At 49.8% G+C, this 22,880-nt stretch overlaps 2 protein-coding genes across 2 annotated transcripts in view; both read left to right on the forward strand.

The window, feature by feature from the left end:
* Positions 1-9,141, forward strand: part of USP10 (ubiquitin specific peptidase 10) — a 63,675-nt gene extending 54,534 nt beyond the window's left edge. The window contains exons 10-14 of the mRNA XM_027977691.3: positions 359-536; positions 2,834-2,999; positions 4,052-4,196; positions 5,436-5,501; positions 8,136-9,141. Of these exons, the coding sequence (XP_027833492.2) occupies positions 359-536; positions 2,834-2,999; positions 4,052-4,196; positions 5,436-5,501; positions 8,136-8,323 (743 nt within the window). The 3' untranslated portion in view covers positions 8,324-9,141. The remainder of the gene's footprint in view (positions 1-358; positions 537-2,833; positions 3,000-4,051; positions 4,197-5,435; positions 5,502-8,135) is intronic.
* A 9,262-nt stretch (positions 9,142-18,403) lies between these two features.
* The window catches only part of CRISPLD2 (cysteine rich secretory protein LCCL domain containing 2), a 107,516-nt gene continuing 103,039 nt past the window's right edge, over positions 18,404-22,880 (forward strand). Inside the window, exon 1 of the mRNA XM_060397890.1 lies at positions 18,404-18,761. The gene's annotated coding sequence lies outside the window, so the exon portion shown is untranslated. The remainder of the gene's footprint in view (positions 18,762-22,880) is intronic.

Genomic DNA, 22,880 nt, shown 5'->3' on the forward strand with positions numbered 1-22,880 from the left:
AGTTACAGATGGTGGTTTAGTTCACTTCTGCTAAAGCATGTGTCCCCTGAGGTAGGGGTGACTTTCTTGGTACCCTGAGTCTCCTCACAAGTGGAGGAGCCTGACTGCGACACCGCGGCAGAGTGTGCTCCCCCTTCCCACCCGCGTGCCCCAGGTGTCCCCTGGTGTCATCCACCCCTGGTCAGCCAGCAGGGACACGGGGCATCGTACCATTGCGTTTGTCCCCAGTGTACCACCCTGAGTTCACTCTGACGCTGCAGTTGACAGATCTGTGTAGGTGGCTCACGTAGAACCGTCTTTTATTTTTGTTCTTTGTGTAAATGTGTATAGTAGCCTAAGCAGATGGTCTGCTTTTCAGAACTAACTATTTCCAATGGACCCAAAAGCCACTCAGTGAATGAAGATGAGCAGGAAGAACCAGGAGAAGGAAGTGAGGACGAATGGGAGCAAGTGGGTCCCCGAAACAAGACCTCAGTCACTCGCCAGGCGGACTTTGTTCAGACCCCCATCACTGGCATTTTTGGTGGACACATCAGGTTTTACGCTTTTCTTTTTCAAAAATACTTGTTTATTTGACTGAGCTGGGTCTTATTTGTGGCATGTAGGAATTTCCATCTTTAGTAGCAGCATGTGGGATCTAGTCCCTGACCAAGGACCAAACCCAGGCTCCCTGCATTGGGAGTGTGGAGTTTTAGCCGCTGGACCGCTCTGGAAATCCTGGTTTTATGCTTTTTCTGGAATAATTTAGCATTTGCATTTTTTAGGGTTTTGCCGTTTTGCTGGAGGCGGTGGTGTAAGATTTGTCCTGAGAAATTTTGGACGGGATGCGCTGCCTCTGCGCTGTGTGCCTGCTCTGTTCTTGGGCCTCCTGGCACCTTGCTGGCCCCACAGGACCCGTGGTGGCACTCTTGTGGAAGACACCACCCCACCGGTCCGCCAGTGGCTCCTGGCCCCCGGCCCCCTCAACTCTGAACACACTGACATTCCCTCCGTCAGCTGCTCACAGCCTGGAAGGAAGAGAAAGACAAGTTAATGGAAATACATGTTTTGTTAAGACATTCGTGTATCTGATTGGAGGGGTTTTAGGCCCTGGAGCCAGCTGAGCTGGGAAGTTGAGGGAGAAGCTTTTCACATTGAGGAAGACATGTGGTACCTCCTTGCCCCAGCGCCCTCAGGCCAGCTGCCCTTTGCTCATTCACGAAGTCCTAGAAGGAAAGTTTTTGCTTATTTAGTTACATTGGAGCTGTTCAGTACCACGTGATGTGGAGTTCAGTAGAACTTGCGCTGACTCCAAGGACCTCCTTGCTCCTCCAGAGTCCTCAGGGACCTCATTACAGTTCAGTCTTCTTCTGATCGCCTTCAGGAGTGGGTTTTTTTGTTTTTGTTTTTTTTTTTTTAAGTGAGGCTCTTAGCTCTCTGTTGTCCTAAATCAAGAAGTAATGCCCTTTTAAAGGCATTGGAAGTTTGGTCCCTCTGCTAAAACAGCTTAGGTCGAGTGCCTTTTAGCAGGCTGATGAGAACCTCATCAACTGATGATCAGGGCTCCTGGGCTGGTCCCTCGACCTTGAACGTGTGGTTCCTGTGCCCTCACTGTGGACTGAACTCTGCAGGCCCCTTCCTGTTTTGGAGTCTGTTGTGTCAGTCTCCAACTGAAAGGTTTTCTCCTAAAATCCACCCCCTTCTGGGAGCTTTTCAGTTTCCCAAGGAGACCAGCACCTTTCTCCACCTTTCCCACCCTCCTGACAGAGTCCAGGCCTGTTATGCTTTGGGATCAAGGGAATAGCCGCTGCTCTCTGGGCCGCCTCCTCACGGGGGCCTGGAGGTGCTGCCGTGCTGTGTGTCGGGGAAGTGGCAGGAGAGAAGAAAACCGTGGAGGCTGCTGACCTGCCCTCCGCAGCAGTTCCTCGAGAAGTCTGACCACTGTCCACCCCTTTATTTCTGTGTAAACTAGGGAACTTGTGCTGTAGAGTCAGAGTTCTGTGTTGAGCTCCTTGCTGAGGCTCGATGAGACATGGACGCAGCGCACACTTTTACTCAGAAAAACTTAGACAAAGGAAAATGAAATGGAAAACCAGCTAAGGAAGCAAGGCTGAGCTGAGGCCGCCTCCCTGTCACACACACCCTGCTCTCTTTCCTTTATGGAGTCGTTTTCAGGGGTGAATGCTACCCAAGACATTCTGTTTATACCTTGGAGTTCACTCTTATTAAAACAGCCTGCGGGGACTCGCCTGCTGGTGCAGTGGATAAGAAGCTGCCTGCCAATGCAGGGGACACCAGTTCAGTCCCTAATCTGGGAGGATTCCACATGTCACAGAGCAACTAAGCCCGAGCGCCATGCCTCTGAGCCTGTACTCTAGAGCCTGTGCTCAGCAACGAAGAGTAGCCCCTGCTTGCTACAACTAGAGAAAGCCCACGCAGAGCAACAAAGCCCCAGCACAGCCAGAAATAAAATAATAAAAATTTAAAAATCAGTCAATCAATAAAACAGCCTGCGAGACTTTGAGAGGATACAAAGAGAGCCAGCGTTTTGACTGTGGCAAGATCATTACCTTTGCTAACTGGTGCGTTAAATAAAGTAGAGAAGGCCTTTGGAAGCCTTCCAAATTTCCACCTGGTGGATTGAGTTGCTAGAAATTCTTTCAAGGTAGTATTGAGCAGAGTTATATTAAAATTCAGCATAGTTTTGGCATTTCTGTCCTCTCCTGTCAGCTGACAGAGATGCTGGGAAATCTTGCTTGTGGCACCATAATCTCATTTGTTTTTCCTGTCCTGTTGCACAACCTCCAGGGGAGCGGGAAGGTGGGCTCTTAGGTGTGCTGTGCTTTCACCCCAGGTCCGTGGTTTACCAGCAGAGTTCAAAAGAGTCTGCCACCCTGCAGCCATTCTTCACCCTGCAGCTGGACATCCAGTCTGACAAGATACGCACCGTGCAGGATGCGCTGGAGAGCCTGGTGGCCAGAGAGTCTGTCCAGGGTTACACCACCAAAACCAAACAAGAGGTATGTTCGCTGTCTGTCTGGGACGTTTGTCCTGGGGCCCTCCGTGGGGCGACAGGGGGAGCACGGGTCTGGAATGAGGAAAAGTGGGTTTCACCTCTGCTCCTCAGATCAGTTGTTGAACATGTCTTGGACTGAAAGCTCTACGTTTGAGAATGAAATGGCTGAAACATCATGGTCTCTGGTTCTGACTGTGGAACTGTAGTCATGTTTTTATTCATTCACCATTCGTGTAGTGTGTGAGACACTCAACTCTAGGTGCTCCATGGGAATGTAGAGACGGCAGGGCCATTTCCACCCTTGGGATCTCCGTCCAAATGGAAGTACAGGCGAGAAGGCGTCTGGAAACCAAAAAAAGCTGGGTGGTGGTGGCCACTAGGCTTGCTTCCCTAAAGCTTGACCCCCTTCACACACCTTCATCCAGACAGGTGGGCACTTCTCCGAAAGTTTGCTGGGTGTTTTTTCTGTGCTGCTATCTTTTGGACTGTGACTTGAACAAGTATTTTCTACTAAAAGTATTCTCCATAGAAACACAGGGAGCATCAACACGTTTGAAGGTACAGAACAGTACATAAAGAGGTTAAATTTGCTTCTGAAGATCCATTTTAATAAGAAACAGCATTCAGTAGACACTTGAAAGTGCTTAAGGGCATTTCACGTGGGTGAAACTGGAACTGTTATAAAACCAGTGGTTAGACCAAACGGCTTTAAGGTCATTTAAAGTGTCTAATGCAAGAAACACACTGGCCTCAGCTTTCTCTGTATTGTGAGAATTACTAAAAAATGAGTCAATATGTATGTAATCGAATTACTAAGTTAGCCTTTGGATTTTTATGCCAGTTTAATGCCCTAGGACAGAAGTTCTTAACTTGGCCTAGGGCCCCAAGCTGCGTCTGTAGGGTTGTCAGCATGTACTGAGGGAGGTCAGTGGCGCTCAGAAAGAGCCTCAGGAAGATGTGAGACGCGCCGCCCCGTAATGCTGAGTCCTGGCGTAGGCAGTGGCCCCGCGTCTGCCTCTCGAAGTGCGACAGTGTGTCTGCTGTGCTCTGTCTCAGGTGGAGATCAGCCGGAGAGTGACTCTGGAAAAGCTCCCTCCTGTGCTCGTGCTGCACCTCAAACGGTTTGTCTACGAGAAGACCGGTGGCTGTCAGAAGCTCATCAAAAATATCGAATATCCTGTGGACTTGGAAATTAGTAAAGGTAACAGCTGTGTAAGGCAGAAGCATTCACGGTGACACTCTGGTGATGCTGGAAACCAGCCAGCTTCTTGAAGCTTAAGCTTTTCCGTCCCCTGTCAGGATTCAGAAGGGCTCGCTCCTGATTTTTTTTGTTTTACGTATCTTGACTCCTTAATAGAGTTCTAGGTTAAAAGTCTCATGAAAATGGGTTTTTAAAGACAAAGTAAAAAAATGAATAAACCATATGAACATATTACTAGGTGAGAAAAATACCAAAATATATAAAAACTTTATGGATCAGTGGTAATAAATATTTTTACTTACACCGAATATTAGCAACTGTGGGAGCAGCCTGCTTAATTGGGCTTTCTAGAGGATGGGGAGCATTGCCCTCTGGCACCAGTGGCTCTGCTCAGAGCTGCGGCCCAGCCCCAGGTCTCCGCCAGGTCACTGGGGCTCCAGCTTGGGCACTTCGTGGTCCAAGCACCCTGTTGTCCTGCTAAGAGTGAGCTTGAAGGAAAACTTCCCTGGAAAGCTTCAGAATTTATGAGAGATGTTATGTGTGAAACTGCAGTTCCCTCAGGAGCATAACAAGCTAGAGGTGATGCTCAGAGTGTCCAGGTGCCTGGAGACAGAGGACATGGGTGCGGTCCATGGGCTCCTGGAGGACCGGGCCTGCCGTCCTCCTTCCCTGCCTCCCCCGCCCCGGCCCTGCGACCTGCTGGGCAGCAGGACCTGTGGGCAGCGGGCCTGGGGCCACTTGCTGCCCAGGGGCCTCGTGGTTCCTCTCCCTCCAGTGGGCTCTGCTTTCAGTCCTGTTCTCAGGAGTGGCCGCCTTCTGCCTGTAGGTGTGCTTCCAGTGCCAGTTCACGGTCTGCTTGAGGACCAGAGAAGGGAAGAAACGCCAACCGAAAGTCATCTTACTGTGTGCTGGACTTTTGTGATCTGGTGCACGTGGACAGTGTTTCCCATCTTAGGCTTTCCAGGGCTGCTTTGTTTTTATTTTGCTTCTCTACTTTTTAGAGCCTCTGCTTGTAAGGAGTTTCTAGCATGAGCTTGAGGCTCACTGCCCATGCCCTGATGGGTGGGTTCTGGTGACGTGGTTACTGCCTCTCTGCTCAGTTGTCCTCAGACAAAGGGCTGGAGTGCTGGCGGGTCTCCCTGGTCCACGGGGTGGTGACTTGTATGCAGGCCCCTTTTTCTGAGACCCTGGTATGTCAGCCCTTTTATAGATTGAAATTGTTGATATTTTGTTTTTCAGAACTGCTCTCTCCAGGGGTTAAAAGTAAGAACTTTAAATGCCACAGAACCTATAGGCTGTTTGCAGGTAAGTAAACTTTGTATGACATGATATTTCCCTATTAAAGTGATGATTAAAAGGTTTTACACTCAGGCACAATTTTATATTGTTATAATTACCATTTAACGTAGAGAAAAATTGTTGATATCCCTCTGGACTTTATTAGTCTGGAAATCATTTGAAAATGTGTGTTTTACCTAAAATTTGGTGTGTTTGCAATTTGACAGAATGTCCTCCTGGCTCGCTCTAAAGCTCAGTCCAGTGTACGACCTCATTTCACGTGATGTTTCTGTCTTGGAGCCAGAGGAGTGAGGTTGTCAGGCTGGGAACCCTCCCTACTGGGGATGAGGTGCCCATGGCCAATTGTGTTTGCTTTTTTGGCCATTTCTATTAGAATTTTCTAGCTTCTCTCCCACCCTCCTTTTGTGTTGCCTTCTGTGAGCCTGTTTGTAATGACTGCTGTTTATTGGCCCTCACCAGTTTGTTGACCTTTCCACCAGATACTTCTTATGTAGAACCCCATTTAGTTAACAGTTTCCCGAGAGGAACGCAGTGCTGTCCCCCTTTTGCAGAAGAACACACTGAAGCTGTGGAGGAGCACTCACCGCTCCGTGCCCTTTTGTGGCAGAGTAGAGCTTCGCACTCCTGCCCTGGGTCCGCCCCCAGTGCTCGGAATGTGGGTGTGGGCCCTGGTCAGTGGTGGTTCAGGGGCCCTGTGAGAACATGTTGGGCCCGGTCAGCCTTTTCTTCCCAGTGGGTCCTACTCCCTCTGACTTGTTCTTCTCCCCAGGGTGGCTCATCACAGCCTGGCCCCAGCCTGCTGGGAGCTGGTGGGCACTGCATTCCCCCGGCCTGCTGTGGGCTAGACGCTTGGAGGCCTCTCTGCGGCCTGCCTGTGAGACTAGAGGCCCCCAGGGTGCAGCCTGGCCCCTGAGGTTTGTGAGGTCCCAGGGCGTGAACATGTTTCCCTGAGTCCCCGGCAGTTCTCCCTTGGGGTCCTTGCAGAGGGGGTGATGTCACAGGCAGGATTAGGAGGTCTCGTCTCTTGGTCAAGGGGACCATGGCGAGAACATGGACTCCACCTGCCTGCACCCCTGAGTCCCCATCATGAGCCTTCTGACCTCAGAAATAAGGTCACTGGATGGGTTGCAATTCTCTGTACAATGTGAGTAAAGAGGTACTTATTTAAAAATGGTTTTGACTGTGGGACAAAGAAAACGAGTTAGTACAGTGCATAAGCTTTTGAAAATCTCTGGTTCTCAGCTCTGCTTCTGTGACAGTGAGCTTGCTGGGTATCCATGACACGTCACCACGTTAGCTATGGGGTTACTGTTTAAGAAGCCCGAATACAGGTAGAGGCTTCTCTTCTGAATATTTAGAATGAAGTGTCTCAAAGGAAATGCAAATCAGTTAAATCCACAGGTCCTTTCAGTCTCAGTGTCCTGGTCACTAAAAAAAAAATGCCCAAAACTCTTTCCCAAGTCAGGTAGGCCTCAGAGGTAAAGTGCGGCAGCCTCTCCGTTGGGGACCTGCAGGACAAGATGAAGCTGCCTCCTGGTGTTAGTACCTTGGCTGGTTTCCCACCCGATGGCCCTACAGTCTTGCTCTCCTCATGTGACCAGTCACGTTCGTCACTGGTGGGCCAGTGCCCCGTGCCCTCTGAGCCCCAGCAGAGCCCAGGTCCCTGGCTCAGGGTGGGTTCGGGTTCCCTTACGAGGGAAGAGTGCACTGACGTTCAGGTGTATTTACTGCTGAATTCCATGCCAGACCGTGCCTCTCTGCCTGAGAGACTGTCCTTCCCACCACTCACGGTAGCACACAGCTCCCCCTGGCCACACTGCCGTCCCCTTCCCCAAATGTCACCGGAGGCTGCTTCCTTCATGCAGGCTTGGTCTGCTGCCGGGCAGGCCATTCCTGGGCCCTCCTCTTCATGGAAGGGGGCAGTGCCTTTCCGAAGAAAAACAGAGCAGTGGCCAGCATGCCGTGTCTGCCGGGTGGTTCCGCGGGTGCCCACTCAGCCCAGCTGCCTGCCCAGGGACCCTCCTGGGGCGCTGCTGCCCTTGCCACGGGCGACAGTCCTCAGCAAACCTCAGATTCTTGGTGTTTCATGTAGCGTAAGCCTGTTTCTAAACCACCAAACAAACAGTCCTGATCTGTCCTATGAAAAAAGTCATCTTGTTGTAATGTGCTTGGCATTCCTCCTAGTGGGTTAGGCTTTTCCATGTTTCCATGCTGTCCAGGATTCAGACACTCTGCTGAGAACAGTCTGGACATGGGGTTGGCTGGATCAGGGCCTAGGGTTTGGGTCTCAGTGTGCGGTCCCCCAGGGCGCCTGGCTGACGGCTCTGCAGGCAGTGTCTCCTGTGCATCCTGCTTCCCAGGGGGCTGGCTCCAGCCCCAAGTCCCCACAGGGCTCACAGATGGGACGGCCCCATCATAAACTGGCATTTCTTCTGCGGTGTGGGAGGTCTGAACGTGTTATTACGGTTTAGGTGTGTGGCTGTGTCGTCACTCGTTGAGAGTTGTGAGCTTAGGCAGCCTCGCTGTGTGTGTCATGTTTCTCTGTCCCACCTGGCTTGGTGTTGGGTTTCGCGAGACTGGGGGGTACCGTAGGCACTGGGGTGTGAAGCCGCTCTCACGGCGCCCGGCCCTCTTTTGCAGTGGTCTACCACCACGGCAGCAGCGCCACGGGCGGCCACTACACCACGGACGTCTTCCAGATCGGGCTCAACGGCTGGCTGCGCATCGACGACCAGACGGTCAAGGTGGTCAGCCAGCAGCAGGTGGTGAGGCCCGCCGCCGAGCGCACAGCCTACCTCCTGTACTACCGCCGCGTGGACCTGCTGTAGCCGCGCCTGCGCCGCGCGCAGACTCGGCACGCACCGCCTCCCCTCTTCTCTTTAGTGGCTCTTTAGAGAGAAGCTCTTTCTCCCTGTCGCAAAAATGGGCTAGAATGAAAGGAGACGCCTTGGGGTTTATGCACAACATAGCTTCTGTTGACTTCTGACTTCCAAATCAAAATCATCTGGTGAAACAGACTGTCGCTTGATTCAAGAAAATACATGAGAAACACATTTCTGAAATAATGCTAATTCCTGAGTAAGAAGGGGAACTTGCGTTTGATTCCCTGTCTAATTGCATAGTAGAGTAAGTCCTGCACCAGCAACAACACTTGTAAATTTGTGAAAATGAATTTTATCTTTCCTTAAAAAGGATAAATTTTTTAATCCATCACACTTTTGCCCCTCACCCTTTAGTTTTTGATAAATGATAAAAACGAGCCAGTTACCAGAGAAGAAATAGTTCTTCAAAAGATAAACACAAAAAAAGTTGCTGGTTCCTAACAGGAAAAATACATTTTAATAATTGTGCGATGAGAAGCTGCTTACGTACACATTGCAGATCAAATACCTGGAGTTACGATGCCAGTCACATAGAAGGGTGATTGTAACTTTATTGCCATTAAAAGATTTCAAAATGCATTCATGCTTCTGTGTACACATAATGAAAAAGGAGCAAAATAGCGAAGATTGGTATTTCCCTCCGTCTGCTGTCTAATTCTGCTGTCTGCTCTTCTACAATGCCGCGTCTCTAATTGTACACAGTTAGTGATAGCTAGGAGTATACAGTTGTCGCCCATCAATAAAAATCACAAAGTTGGTTTAAAGCTGCATGTGTGGTGTTTCTTTGACAGTGAGTGCCTTTTCCAGTAACTGGAGTTCAAGCAGGCAGGACTGCACTGCCGGAATTAGAGTGAGCCCTTGGTACAGCCTGCCGTGTTTGTGAACGCCAACCCAGCCCTCAGATGGTCGTTGTTCACTGTTCCCAGAGTTGCTAATGCTGGTGATTTGGATAGGTGGATTTTTTAAGATCTTCAAATAGCAGAAATGGGGGGCTGGTGAGTGCTCTCCCCATTGTGTTGTCCCCTGCGTTGCTCTTTTCACAGAGGTGGGGGGTGTGGGTCTTGCCCAAGCATCCCCGTCGTTGCCCACCACCAAGCCTCCTGACTGCGCCATGGACACCACCTCTGGATGTGGAAAGAAAGCCTTTCGAGATGGAAGAGATGGAGAGATGTCATGCATGTCAGGCATTCCCTGGCCCATGGCACCCTGGTTCTGGAAGGCCCTGCACAGGCCCCTCACAGCAGTGAGCTAGGGTCCCCAGAGAAGCGGATTTACATGGTCCAAGCTCTTCCTTTTAGCACCCGCTGTGCGTAGCCATGTGTCACTGTGAGCTTACTTTTGAACTACAGTGCTGTTAGAGCACAGGGAGCCGTACCCAGTATTGTGTACAGGACAAGTGTGTGTACATGTATGTAACTGAGTCACCATGCTGTACACCAGAAACGCAACATTGTAAATCAGCTGTATTTCAATAAAATATATGCACATTAAAAAATTGTAGCACTAACATTGTCCTCTGGGCCTGCTTGCTATGTCGTTGCTCTGCTCTGATTTGTTTAGCTTCTTAATGAGTCATAATCAGCTTCTCATCAAAATTATGTACGATTGTTGTGGAACATGTGGAGTCCAGAGTAAGTTTGGGGAAAGCAGCCTGCACAGCAGTACCCCCACCACATGGTAGGAGCCTCTTTCAGAGCCTGGCGCTGTTGGTTCTACACTGTGATCTGCGAACTGGGGCAGGGCGTCCTGTGTGAGCGGCTTGCCTGTCTGAGGTTCAGCCTCTATAACTGGCGTTGGTTACAGCGTCCCCGGGAGTCAGCCAGCATCCTGTCCAGAGCAAGGCCTCCCGGTCGGGAGGCGCCGTTCCCAGGAATCTGAGACAGGCCAGGACAGAACGCTGCTGCTGTTGGCATGCTGCCTGCTTCCAGACCTTAGCACCCACCCGGTGTATTTCAGTATTTTCCCTCGGATGCCATTCAGGGATCTCTCCATGGTTTTCAAATCGCTAAATCACCTATTTTGTCAAGCCCAAAGTATGTTGGAAATGACTGAAATATCAAGAAGCTTCCTTCAAAAGATCTTGTCTCTCAGAAGTGGTTGGAGATGAATTCAGTCCAGCAGCCCCTTGGGCGTCTCGGTCACCCTGTCCCATGTGGAGGTGCTGCATTCACTCTTGAGCGTTGCTGTCCCTTCTGGCACGTCAGACTCATAGATTCTGTGTCGTGTCTGGCAGGCAGCAGAGGGCTCCTCTGTTACCTTGTATATGAGTGTGTTGTCTGAAAGACCACCCATGGCCCCTACTCCCTGACAGCTCTGGTCGTGTTTATGACACAGACATAGCTTTCCAGTTTTCTTGTGCTTATGCAGGATCAGCATGCCCGGCTGCAGACGAGCAAAGCTCAGGAAGGGGCCGACTGTATAGTGAGGAGATGCCAGCCTGGAATTCACAACTCTCTGCCTTTGGTCCCTGGAGGGACTGATTGGCCCTTGGGAAGATGAGATCATTCTAGCAAGTCCAATGCTTTCTAGGGTCCCACGTGAACTGTGGGCCTCTCCATGTCCTTGAGATTTTGGACTAATGTTCAGTATGATGTGCTGCAGATTTTAGTATTTTTTAGAAGTCTCATAGACTTGTTTCCTTGGGTTTAAGGTCATTTACACTCGGACCATGAACCTTGTTGTTGGGGTGGAAAATTGAGTGATTTGACGTGTCTTTGTCACTGGCTTTTAAAGCACTGTGAATGCTAGGCTGACGTTAGAAGCATTTCACTGGGGGTTTTTTCCTTACTGTGTGAAATAAGGTGAACAAGACCCGGAAGTCCTCCAGGAAGAGTAAAACCGGGTGTATCTGGTTGGTGTGTTGTGTGCCCAAAGCCAGGAAAGTGCATGTGCCGCTTTTCCTGGTGGAAAATGGGCTCCATTCCGAGTGGAACGATGGTAGTCTTCCTTTCTCTTGCTTGTACGGCCGCGTTCAGCTGCCCGGCCCGGTGGCTCAGAGCAGCCGTGTCTCTTAAGTTCTCAGGTAAGTCAGTCAGTAGTCATGGTCTACTTTGTGTAGTCAGGTAGTCACAAACAGTAAGTTTGTAGTCAGCAGATGCATCATTGTCTGTCTTTCCCTTTGTGGAAATTTCTAGAGATGGCTGTCATTGGCTGCTTGTACTCGACTGGGCCAACTAGTGAGAAAGCCAAGATTGCAGTCAGAGTCCGTTGCTTTGAGTTAACCAAGTAAGCCAGTGAGCTTGGTGCTGCCCAGCTCTCAGCTCACCTGTAGGAGTCGGTGCCTTGTCAGTGTGGCTGCCTCAGTCTCATGGTTTGTGACGCTTGCCTTGGGAAGCGCTTCCTGCATCAGGAGAGACCGAAGACTTTTCTGTACTTCTCTGTCTCGGGAAGGAAAGAAACCTTGTTGACTGGCCCCAGCGAAGGCAATACCTTTGAAGGTAACAACCACAATTTCCTGAGGGTCATTGGGTTCAAAAGCATTTTGCGAAAAGTCTTAGTGTTCATAAAAAATCATCCACATCTAGTAAGGCCATGTATGAACAGCCTTTCTGTACACACAACGCTGTGTTCTTTCTTTCAGTCATAGCAGATTGCCAAGCAGGCATGCTTTTTCCTCATTAAACTTTTGCTCTTGCTTCCTAGCATTTTTTTAAAATCTGTTTTTATTCATCTTTTGAAGTGACTGTTGCCATCTTATTTATATACCTTTTGGAGATGAATGTATTTCAAGATGAATGCTTGAAAAATGAGATTTACTTCATAGCTTGACTTCACCCTGTGGTGATGTTTGTTTTATTCAGGGATAAGCAGATGAACCATTGAACAATTGCTTGGTCCCCGAACCACTTTGCTGTACACCTGAGACTGATACAACATTGTAAATCAGCTATACCCCAATATAAAATAAAAATTAAAAAAAAAAATCTGAGTTTTGTTTTCTTTCTCCTTGAGGGGAATGTACCTAGCTGCTGTGTGACTCAGGAAGTGTTGTTTTGACTCTTGGACTTCACGTGCATCGAGTGATATCGTTCAAGATGTTTTCATCTTTCATGAACTCCGTTTCCTCCTGGATTCCATTTCAGTGTCTGCTTTAATCTGACATATGTTGGATGTATTTGCTGTTGGTTTCCTAGCAAGTCAGTACGCGGGTAGCTTTGTTTATTCTCTGGCATCAAAGTACTCAGACCTGAGTGTGTTTGAAGCACTCCTGGGACCCTTCCCGAGAAACCCCGTGTCTGTGTCGGCACAGTTGGAAATTAGGTGGACCTTGGCCCCAAGGTGTGTCTTGTCCTGTTTTGAAATTGTAACTGGCTTCTGTTTCTTTAGACACCTTAATGGACGCAGAGTGTTTCTGGTCTCAGCTGTCAGGCCTTCCTTGAGGCTTTGCCGAGCTCAGGGCGGCTCTGGGACTCGGGTGGGGTCAGGTGAGCCTGACCTTGAGCTCTCATCTGTCCTCCAAAGAAAGTCAACCTCCTCACGGATTTGCTGAGCATTGGAGATTCTGTACGTGACTGAATAAAACAATTTTTCCTCTGCTGTAAAAAAAAGATTGCAGGTCTTTTACATGAGCATGGACTTCCTGACCAACCTGAGAGCGGACTCACTCCCTGTGGTCAGTAGTGGGCTCAGCTCTGGGCTCTGATGCCTGGCAGGTGGATTGCTTTCTCCTCATCTTATCACCCGGAGAAGGCAACGGCACCCCATTCCAGTCCTCTTGCCTGGAAAATCCCATGGACGGTGGAGCCTGGTGGGCTGCAGTCCATGGGGTCACTAAGAGTCAGACACGACCCAGCGACTTCTCTTTCACTGTTTACTTGCATGCATTGGAGAAGGAAATGGCAGCCCACTCCAGTGTTCTTTCCTGGAGAATCCCAGGAACGGCAGAGCCTTGTGGGCTGCCGTCTATGGGGTCGCACAGAGTCGGACACAACTGACTCAACCAGCAGCATCTTATCACCTGCAGCTGAAAAGCAGTGTCCTCCTGTGCTGGGCGGAGAGTTCGATCGGTCAGCTCCGCCCTGTGGCTTCACCTTCCTGACTTTGCAGCGACCATCCACCCTTCACATCCCAGGCCAGCGAGGGGGTCCTCTTGGGGGGCATGCAGTGACATGAAATCTGTTATGTTTTTGTCAAGGTGTGAATTAACTTTGCAGTAGTAACACTCCCTTTCTAGGGAGCTCTCTTCTGTTTCTTAGTTCAGAGCCTCCAGGTGCACTGAGACCACGCCTCCCGGTGCCAGACGAGCTGTCCCTTGGGGCTCGTGACCTGGAGCAGGTCCGGCGTGTTGGGACCTGTGGTCGCTCCTGGGGCACTCCTGTTTGCCGCCCCCCTCCCCACCCCTTTCCCCTCTCTGGGCAGCCTTTCTCCTTTGGCACCTTCTCTTGGGGTGCTCACAGTAGCTGAGAGGACATGGGGCCTCCTAGGGGCCAGGCCCAGCCATGGGGGCTTCTGGGCACTCGGCCCTCTGACGTCTGGCAGGATTTCGTGCCTGTGCTGTGCGGCTGGGGAGTGGGCACCAGCCTGAGTCTGCTTGGAACCCTGTGCTGTGCCGTGTGCCGGCGCCCACCCCTCCATCCCCAAGGCTTGCCCAGCTTGGTTCTGGCACTTGGGGGTGAACTGGAGTGGCCACCGGAGCCTGGTGATACAGCAGAGAAGCAGAAGGGTAATCCGGAGGAATGCTGCATGCTTATGGTACTAAAAGGAATGAAGGGATTAGAAATTGGGGTGCAGAAGCACCCAGCCTGTGCTCTGAACTCCCCAGCTATGACCTTGGGGAGGTGGCCTGATGTCTGAAGTGCCCAGGGGTGGCACTGCCACATGGGGCCAGGGACAAGGTTAGGCCAGGTAATAGGTGACATCTGTAAGCAGAGCCTCGGAGCTCAGCAAGCCTTGGTCACCTGAGTCCCTTCTGGTGTCATCACAGGGTCAGGTCTCATAACTTGCCTTTCAAACTTTCTGCCTTCTCCCTGCCTCGACCTTTGACCCTGCTTGCCTGTCCCCTCAATTGAATTCTGCTGTCCTGTCAGTTCTGGATGCTTCTGTTGAAGCCAGGCTTTAATTTTTTGTTCAATTCACCACCACACAGAAAAAGGAAACCAAAAACTGCTCCCATGTAAGATTTGCATCTAACCTAAGTATTTTGGTCCTGTTAGTCCTAATGGTGACAGTATGTAATATGATTCAAAAGTCAGAAAATTAAAATTGACGTTCACTGCAAAAAAACAGTACATGAACAGCGGCAGCCCCAGCAGGACAGCCTCGCAGGGTCCAGCCAAGGTCCACCCTTCAGCCCCTCCTTGCTGTGGGCAGGACCTGTGACCTCACGGCTCATCCCAGCCCTGGGATCTGACCCTTTGGCCCACTGAGCAGCTGACTCACTGGGTCTTTGCAGGCCCCCAGTGCTAACAACCCAGGCAGGTTTGTGGCTTATGGAGCAGGAAGGGCTGGGCCAGATCCTGCCCCCTTTTCACGGAAATGAGAATAAAAACCTGGAGCGGGGGCAGGGATGGGGGGGGAGGGAGACGTTTGTTCTCTGCTGGCGTCAGTGGTGGTGGTTTGGAAAATCTTGTGAAAGGGAACCAAGTGGCAACCATGAGTCTGCATTTTCATATGGTTTGTGTTTGACTTGGAACGCCCGCAACGAAATCCTTTAATTTCACTCTAGTAAAAGTGATGCGTTGACTAAACCATCCCGTCTACTGAAGCTGGTGCTGAGGGGAGGGTGCTGGTGTCACATGGGGGTGGCAGGGCTGGGTTGGAGGTGTGACTTGCACACAGCCCAGGGCACATAGCATATTCACACTCCTGTGCAGATGTGTGGAGCGTTTCCAGCACCTGGGACCTCTACCAGTGGAGGTCTCACCGCTGGTATCACCTGTTTCACCAGTGCCCGACGCCCGTCATACGTCGCTTCTCACCCTCGGCGCCATGGCCATCTGTGTGTGGGTGGCTGCCCTGTGCGTGGTGGGGTGTTAGCAGCCTCCTGGCCTCTCACGGTGGGCACCAGCTGTACTCCTCTTCCAGTTGTGACAACCAGAAACCTCACCGTACGTGGCTGAATGTCCTCTGGGGCCCACATCACCCCTGGGTGGGAACCATTGCCGTAGGGAGTTTGTTTAGGATTTCATAGAAACATCACACAGCCTGTACCCTGTGCCTGCTTTTACCCAAGGTTATCTGCAGTTGTAATCACCCCAGTGTGGCAGGGTCAACAGTCTCTTGGTGTTGAAATCCCCAGAGGGGTGGGAGGAAGGCTTAAGCTCACAGAAACCTTGTATGCAGAACATGCCCGTTTTAGTAACAGGGTGTCCACTGATAAATAATTCTCAAAATGATAAACTCTTCATAGTCCAGATAGAAAACCCTTTTCGTCCCGGTTACCAATTGAATGCTCACCTGATGGCAGATGCCAGGCTAACCAGGTGCCATGGATTCTTTGCACAATATCTTCCTTATCTACACCGAAATCTCAAGAAGGGGGCCAGACCAGTCTGTCAATGAAGGAGGGAGCAAGTTTAACTGGTTGGTGGCTTGCAGAGTCGCCTCGTTTCATCGACCATGGATGTTCCCCTCCCGCTTAGCCTCGGAGAGGGGCAGAAACTGGTGTCCCTGTTTTTTGGAGGAAGTCTGTGTGAGTGACAGATGCAGCCAGTGTCTGGATCCTGCTTCCTGGTCCTAGGCTGGCTCCCCCTGCTGCCCACAGGAGGGCAACCAGGGCCGATGGCTGGTTCATCACAGTTCTGCCCCCTTCATCTCAGCCATGCATTTGCCACCTTGAAAGTCAACTCCTACAGCCCAGTGCCATACCAAAACAGAACAACTCCCCCACAAAAAGACTGAAAGCAAATACCCTCATCCAGACATCACCAATGCTTGTCTCTGTATTTTGTCCCCCACCCCTGCAGTCTTTTTGTGTATTCCAGTTTCTCTACAGTGGGTATTTTTTTCCTTTGTTTAAGTTTTAGAAATTTTTTTTCCTTTGTGTTCGCAAGCCAGCCCAGGTAGCTGCTGGAGGTGCCTCTCCCATCCCCCACCTCTCTAAGGGTTCTAAGGTCTGAAGTTTGGCCATGTTGCAACCTCAGAGGCTTATCTTGATGCCAGCTGTTGAGGAAGCGTGTGTGTCCAGTCCATACCCTCTTGGAATTCAAGCACTGGTTTGAGAATTCACATGAAGCTAAATTGTGTGCTCTGGAATGCAAGCATCTAGAACACAGGCCGTCTGGGCACCGTGGCCCATTCCACTGGGATGAGCTCAGCACAAACACCCTCAACCTAAGGGTTAAACTCTTACTTAAGTGCTTAAGGGTTTCCAACTTCTGGGGAAATATGCCTGGGAAGAATGTCTTTGGGGTTTCATCAAACACTTGGAAAACAATCTGAAAACATTTTTCCAAACCCTAGATGGTTCCAGCCCTAATTGATCCTTAATAACTATGTCTACACAGGCTTCCTCCATTCTTGTCTGCATTCTTAACGCTGTAAATGCCAAGGAGACCTCTGTGCTGAGTATGGGACTCAGCACAGTGCCAGTATGCTCTGCGAATCATGGTGCTCTGGCCAGTCTCTCCACCATCACAAAGGAGCCTCCCCCACCCCAGAAAGAGCCAAGCCTGCTGTTAACTGTTATGAGAATCAGAGCTTGGGGAATTTCAAGTGAATTTAATTCACCCATCAGATTGTTAGTGGGTACCGACTTGATGCCACGTTTTTCTTGTAGGTGCAGGGAGATGAAAAATGAAAGGAGATGGGAAGTTTGACAGCTCCCATCTTGATGGGCTCACAGTCTGAGGGAGAAAGTGGGACTCAGGCTCTGGGGAGGATGAAGTGATGAGTGTTGGTCAGAGAACAGGAGTCGGGCCTGGGAGAGCCCAGACGAGGGGATGTCTGGTCAGGTTGAGTTCAATTCTCAGTTCAGTTCAGTCTCTCAGTCGTGTCTGACTCTTTGCGACCCCATGAATTGCAGCACGCCAGGCTTCCCTGTCCATCACCAACTCCCGGAGTTTACCCAGACTCATGTCCATTGAGTCGGTGATGCCATCCAGCCATCTCATCCTCTGTCGTTCCCTTCTCCTCCTGCCCCCAATCCCTCCCAGCATCAAAGTATTTTCCAGTGAGTCAGCTCTTCTCATGAGGTGGCCAAAGTATTAGAGTTTCAGCTTTAGCATCAGTCCTTCCAAAGAACACTCAGGACTGATCTCCTTTAGAATGGACTGGTTGGATCTCCTTGCAGTCCAAGGGACTCTCAAGAGCTTTCTCCAACACCACAGTTCAAAAGCATCAATTCTTTGTCTCTCAGCTTTCTTCACGGTCCAACTATCACATCCATACATGACCACTGGAAAAACCATAGCCTTGACTAAACGGGCCTTTGTTGGTCGTAGCTTTTCTTCCAAGGAATAAGCGTCTTTTAATTTCATGGCTGTAGTCACCATCTGCAGTTATTTTGGAGCCCAAAAATAAAGTCTGGCACTGTTTCCACTGTTTCCCATCTATTTCCCATGAAGTGATGGGACCAGATGCCATGATCTTCGTTTTCTGAATGTTGAGCTTTAAGCCAAGTTTTTCACTCTCCTCTTTCACTTTGATCAAGAGGCTTTTTACTTCCTCTTCACTTTCTGCCATAAGGGTGGTGTCATCTGCATATCTGAGGTTATTGATATTTCTCCCAGCACCCAGCTAGTGCTTCTTCCAGCCCAGTGTTTCTCATGATGTACTCTGCATATGAGTTAAGTAAGCAGGGTGACAATATACAGCCTTGACATACTCCTTTTCCTGTTTGGAACCAGTCTGTTGTTCCATGTCCAATTCTAACTGTTGCTTCCTGACCTGCATACCAGTTTTTCAAGAGGCAGGTCAATTGGTGTGGGATTCCCATCTCTTTCAGAATTTTCCACAGTTGATTGTGACCCACACAGTCAAAGGCTTTGGCATAGTCAATAAAGTAGAAATAGATGCTTTTCTGGAACTCTCTTGCTTTTTCCATGATCCAGCGGATGTTGGCAATTTGATCTCTGGTTCCTCTGCTTTTCTAAAACCAGCTTGAACATCAGGAAGTTCACGGTTCACGTATTGCTGAAGCCTGGCTTGGAGAATTTTGAGCATTACTTTACTAGCGTGTGAGATGAGTGCAGTTGTGCAGTAGTTAGAGCATTCTTTGGCATTGCCTTTCTTTGGGACTGGAATGAAAACTGATCTTTTCCAGTCCTGTGGCCACTGCTCAGTTTTCCAAATTTGCTGGCATATTGAGTGCTGCACTTTCACAGCGTCATCTTTCAGGATTTGAAATAGCTCAACTGGAATTCCATCACCTCCACTAGCTTTGTTCATAGTGATGCTTCCTTCCTAAGGCCCACTTAACTTCACATTCCAGGACGTCTGGCTCTAGGTGAGTGATCACACCACCATGATTATCTGGGTCGTGAAGATCTTTTTTGTATAGTATTTCTGTGTATTCTTGCCACTGCTTCTTAATATCTTCTGCTTCTGTTGGATCACTGCAATTTCTTTTATTGTGCCCGTATTTGCATGAAATATTCCCTTGGTATCTCTAATCTTCTTGAAGAGATCTCTAGTCTTTCCCATCCAGGGGGCTTAGTTTTCCAGTTGGTATGTCATTTCCATAGATACGGGGCATAGAGCTCAAAGTCCACAGTCCGCCCCAAGATGGAGTCCTGCTTTCAAGATGGAGCCTGTTCTGTTTCCTCCTTCATTCCCCCCTCTTGATGCTCTTAACTCATAGTATGAGCATCATTCATAGGGATATATTGCACCCTGACTCTCCGACCTTTAATTTGGGACAACAACATCAACCTTTGGGTTGCAAAGTTCATCATACGTTGTAAAATAAAGGGTCCACAAAGCAGAACTATCAAGGCAACTATAACAATGGTAAATATAGTTTTCCACCAGTCACCCTTCACCCAGGATAGGACCAAAGTCCAAAAAGGAAGATTATCATCAGCCATAAATTTTACCTGACCTTTGATGACATCTAGGGTGTCTGATACATAGCCAGATAAATCAGGAACATATACACAACATTCAACTTTATAGCACAGGTCCCTCTTTGTACTGAAACTGTGGTTAGTCTCAAGATGATACCAGCAAGTCCTTGTAGCAGCAGTTGATGGTAGAGCTCCCCCTCTTTTTCTTCTTTAAGATGACCGTGGTTCCACGGGGCTCAGTGGGGCCCTTTTACACAGTCAGCTCGGCGTCCTCCGGGTCTGCGTGGTCTGCTCTCCTCACCCTCATGTGGTGGACCCACACCTGCAACTCTCACTGCGGGAGGGCTGGTTAGAACCACAGTATATGGACCCTTCCAATGTGGGGCCAGGAGTCGTGTTCCCAGTCTTTGAGCACACCTGATCCCCGGGCACAAATTCGTGAATCTGTTCCCCAAGGGGGAATGGCACCCTTTCTTGTACAGACTTAGTTACCTGATTTATTACCTGACCCAGTTGCTCCATCTGCTGTGAAATCTCATCTCCCCTTACCTGAGGCAAATTTGTTGACACCTGTTTTATTACGGGAGGGGGCCCCCCATACACAGTTTTGTACGGAGAAGAGCCATGGGACTGTGGGGTCATCCCAAGTCTGAGCAGAGCCGTCGGAAACAAGTCCACCCAGGAACAGTCAGTCCCTGAAGATCTACTTGGAGAGTGTTGCTTTAAGTGTCCGGTTGGTTCCCTCCACCATCCCAGGACTCTGGGGCCTATATGTTGTATGTAATTTCCTCTTGATGTTTAAAGAGTTGCTTACTTGCTATACTAAATCAGTTACGAAAGATGGGCCATTGTCCAATCCAATGCTGGTAGGAAATCCAAACCTGGGAACTATCTCCCTAAGCAGGCACCAGGCTACTTCTGATGCTCTTTTAGTCCGGGTAGGAAAAGCTGCTACCCATCCCGAGAACAAACATATTATGACCAGCAGGTAATGGCAGTGTCGGTGAGGTTTCATTTCAGTGAAGTCCACTTCCAGGTGTTCAAAGGGCAGCGTGCCTTTTAGCTGAGTCCCTGGAGGTTTCTGTGCCAAGAGGCATCACTGACCTGTGAACAGGCAGTGTAATTCTGAGATTTTGTCCTGCATAGGGAAGAGAGGCAGGGAACCAAGAAATATTTTCAAATTAGCTCTTCCAGTTTATCATCGCCTAGATGGGTCACTTGGTGTGTTTGGCTTACTAGAGTGGGTGCCAGCTCCTCTGGTACCAATAATTTGCCACTGGGCAATTCCCGCCATCTCTTTTTAGTCTTGACGGCTCCTTCTGCTTTGGCTAGTTGGGTTTGGGCTTCAGTGTATTTTGGAGAGTCTAGCTCCGAATATGAGAGTCAGTTAGCTCCGCCAATATGAGAGCTTTAATCGGGGCTTCACTTGTCACCCTCAAGCCCTCGGCTGCTTGTTTAACAGTCTTATCTGTCAGTCTGTTCCCTGAGCTCAGAGGGTATCCTCTTTTTGATGTCCTCAGCAGTGTACAACTGCAACCCTTTCTGGTTCCTAGGCAGCATCTAATAGGGTCTTAATTTCTTTATTATTCTTAATATCTTTTTCAGTAGCTGTCAAAGGCCTCTCTCCTTATACAGAGCCGTGTAGTGTGGCAAAAGCATACCTGGAGTCTGTGTAAATGTTTGTCTTCTTACCTTTTGACAGCTGGAGGGCCTGGATTAGAGCATATAGTTCGGCCTGTTGAGCAGACCAGTGTGATGGCAGAGAGCTATCCTCAACGATGATTTCTCCCATGACTACTGCATATCCCAACAGTCATTGTCCTTATTTCACCAGGCTGGTGCCGTTGGTGTATAGGACCAAATCTGGGTCCGGGATTGGCTGGTCTCTCAAGTCAGGGCTGCTGGCCTATTTCCTTGCAATCATGTGAGGGCCCACCTTCTCCCACAAGAAAGAGACTGGCCAGATTCAGGGCCTGACAAGGCTTAGCAGTAACATGGGGTTCTCACATAACAGTCCCTGGTATTGAGTAATCTGGGATGTCAACAACCATTTATGGGGGTCCCCTCGCAGGAGAGTGTTGACCTCATGCGGGACTTTTACAAACAAACATTGGCCCAAAGTCAGCTTGGTTGCCTCCTGAACCAGTAAGGCAACTGCAGCACCTGCCCATAAGCATCCCAGCCACCCAGTGGCAACATTGCCCAGCTGATTAGAGATAAGTCACTGGTCTGTCCTGTGTCCCCATAGTCTGGGACAACATTCCCATAGCCACTTTGTCCTTTTCAGCCACGTGAAGAGTAAACGGCTTAGCGAGGTCTGGCAGGCCCAAGGCAGATGCTGCCATCATTGTACCAGGTTTGAGTTCTGTTACCAGTGGGACTTGTTTTGCAACCCTGGGCTGGGTTGTCATCCACCCAGACCTCAGGGAATTGTTGAGTTAACTTTCTCTCTTGACTGTTTAGCCTGTCCAGTTTCCCTTCTGGGAGATCGTGCAACCTCCATTCGTCTTGAGGGGTTACTGAGAGGAAGAGTAAATAGGTGGTTGAGCCCACTCGAACAGTGGGTCTTTCGTGGGGGGAAGGTCACTTGTGTCCCCAATTTAGACAGCGAGTCTCTTTCTAACAAAGGTACTGGGTATTCAGGGATGTATAAAAATTCATGAGTCACTTGGTGTCCCCCCATCTGACATTTTCAGGGTAGGCTAGAGACACAAAGGCTGCATTTATCACCATCTGAGACCCAGCAGCCTCTGGGTCTATTGGCGTCTAAAGTCTATAGGCCTCGCACAGTCTTTCGCAGAACGCAGAGGGTGATTCGCTTTCCTTTGAATCACTTCGGAGGGTTTTGTGATACTCATAGCTTTTCGGGTCCCCCTCTTGAGACCTTGTGAAATAGTCACCTGATATCTCTCTAGGTGGCCCCTCCCTTCCTCTGTGTTACAGTCCCAGTTAGGCCTCTCATCGGGGGTGACTAGTTCTGCCCACCGCTGCGGGTTTGCAGTACCCTGAGGTGCTATTTCTCTTAACCATTTTCTGGCCTCAGGTAGGATCCTGTGTCTTTCCTCAGTACTGAAAAGGGAGACTAGTAGTTGGATTATGTCATCCTATGCAGGGTGGTGGGTTCAAAAAATAGTCTCGATTAGCCTAATCATGGCTTGTGGCTCCCCTGAGTATGGTGGAGCGTGTCTCTGCCAGTTTAATATATCCTTAGAGGAAATGGCTGGTAATACTAGGCTACAGGGGCAGATGGTAGTGCCCCATGCGTCCTGAACCGGAGGCTGTTATAGCTCTCTGAGGGGCATCTGTAGTGGGGGTCTTTCCCCCTGTTCCTTGGCAGAGCTTCAGCCTCTGTCTAATTGCTGCGTTTTCTTCTCCCTTCCCATAAGTACTCACCAGGAGAGGTGGATACAATCTAGGAGATCCAGCTGAGGGGGTATTCTGGGGGCACTGACCAGAGGTCTCCACTGCTGGGATTGGAGCCTGCTGAAACGGCGGCTCTATGAACTGCGGGAGAGCTGGTAGAAGAGCAGTGGCTGCTGCAGGAACTTCACCTGGCCCTG

The sequence above is a fragment of the Ovis aries genome, chromosome 14 (genome assembly GCF_016772045.2).
Source record: "Ovis aries strain OAR_USU_Benz2616 breed Rambouillet chromosome 14, ARS-UI_Ramb_v3.0, whole genome shotgun sequence".
Classification (NCBI taxonomy): Eukaryota; Metazoa; Chordata; class Mammalia; order Artiodactyla; family Bovidae; genus Ovis; species Ovis aries.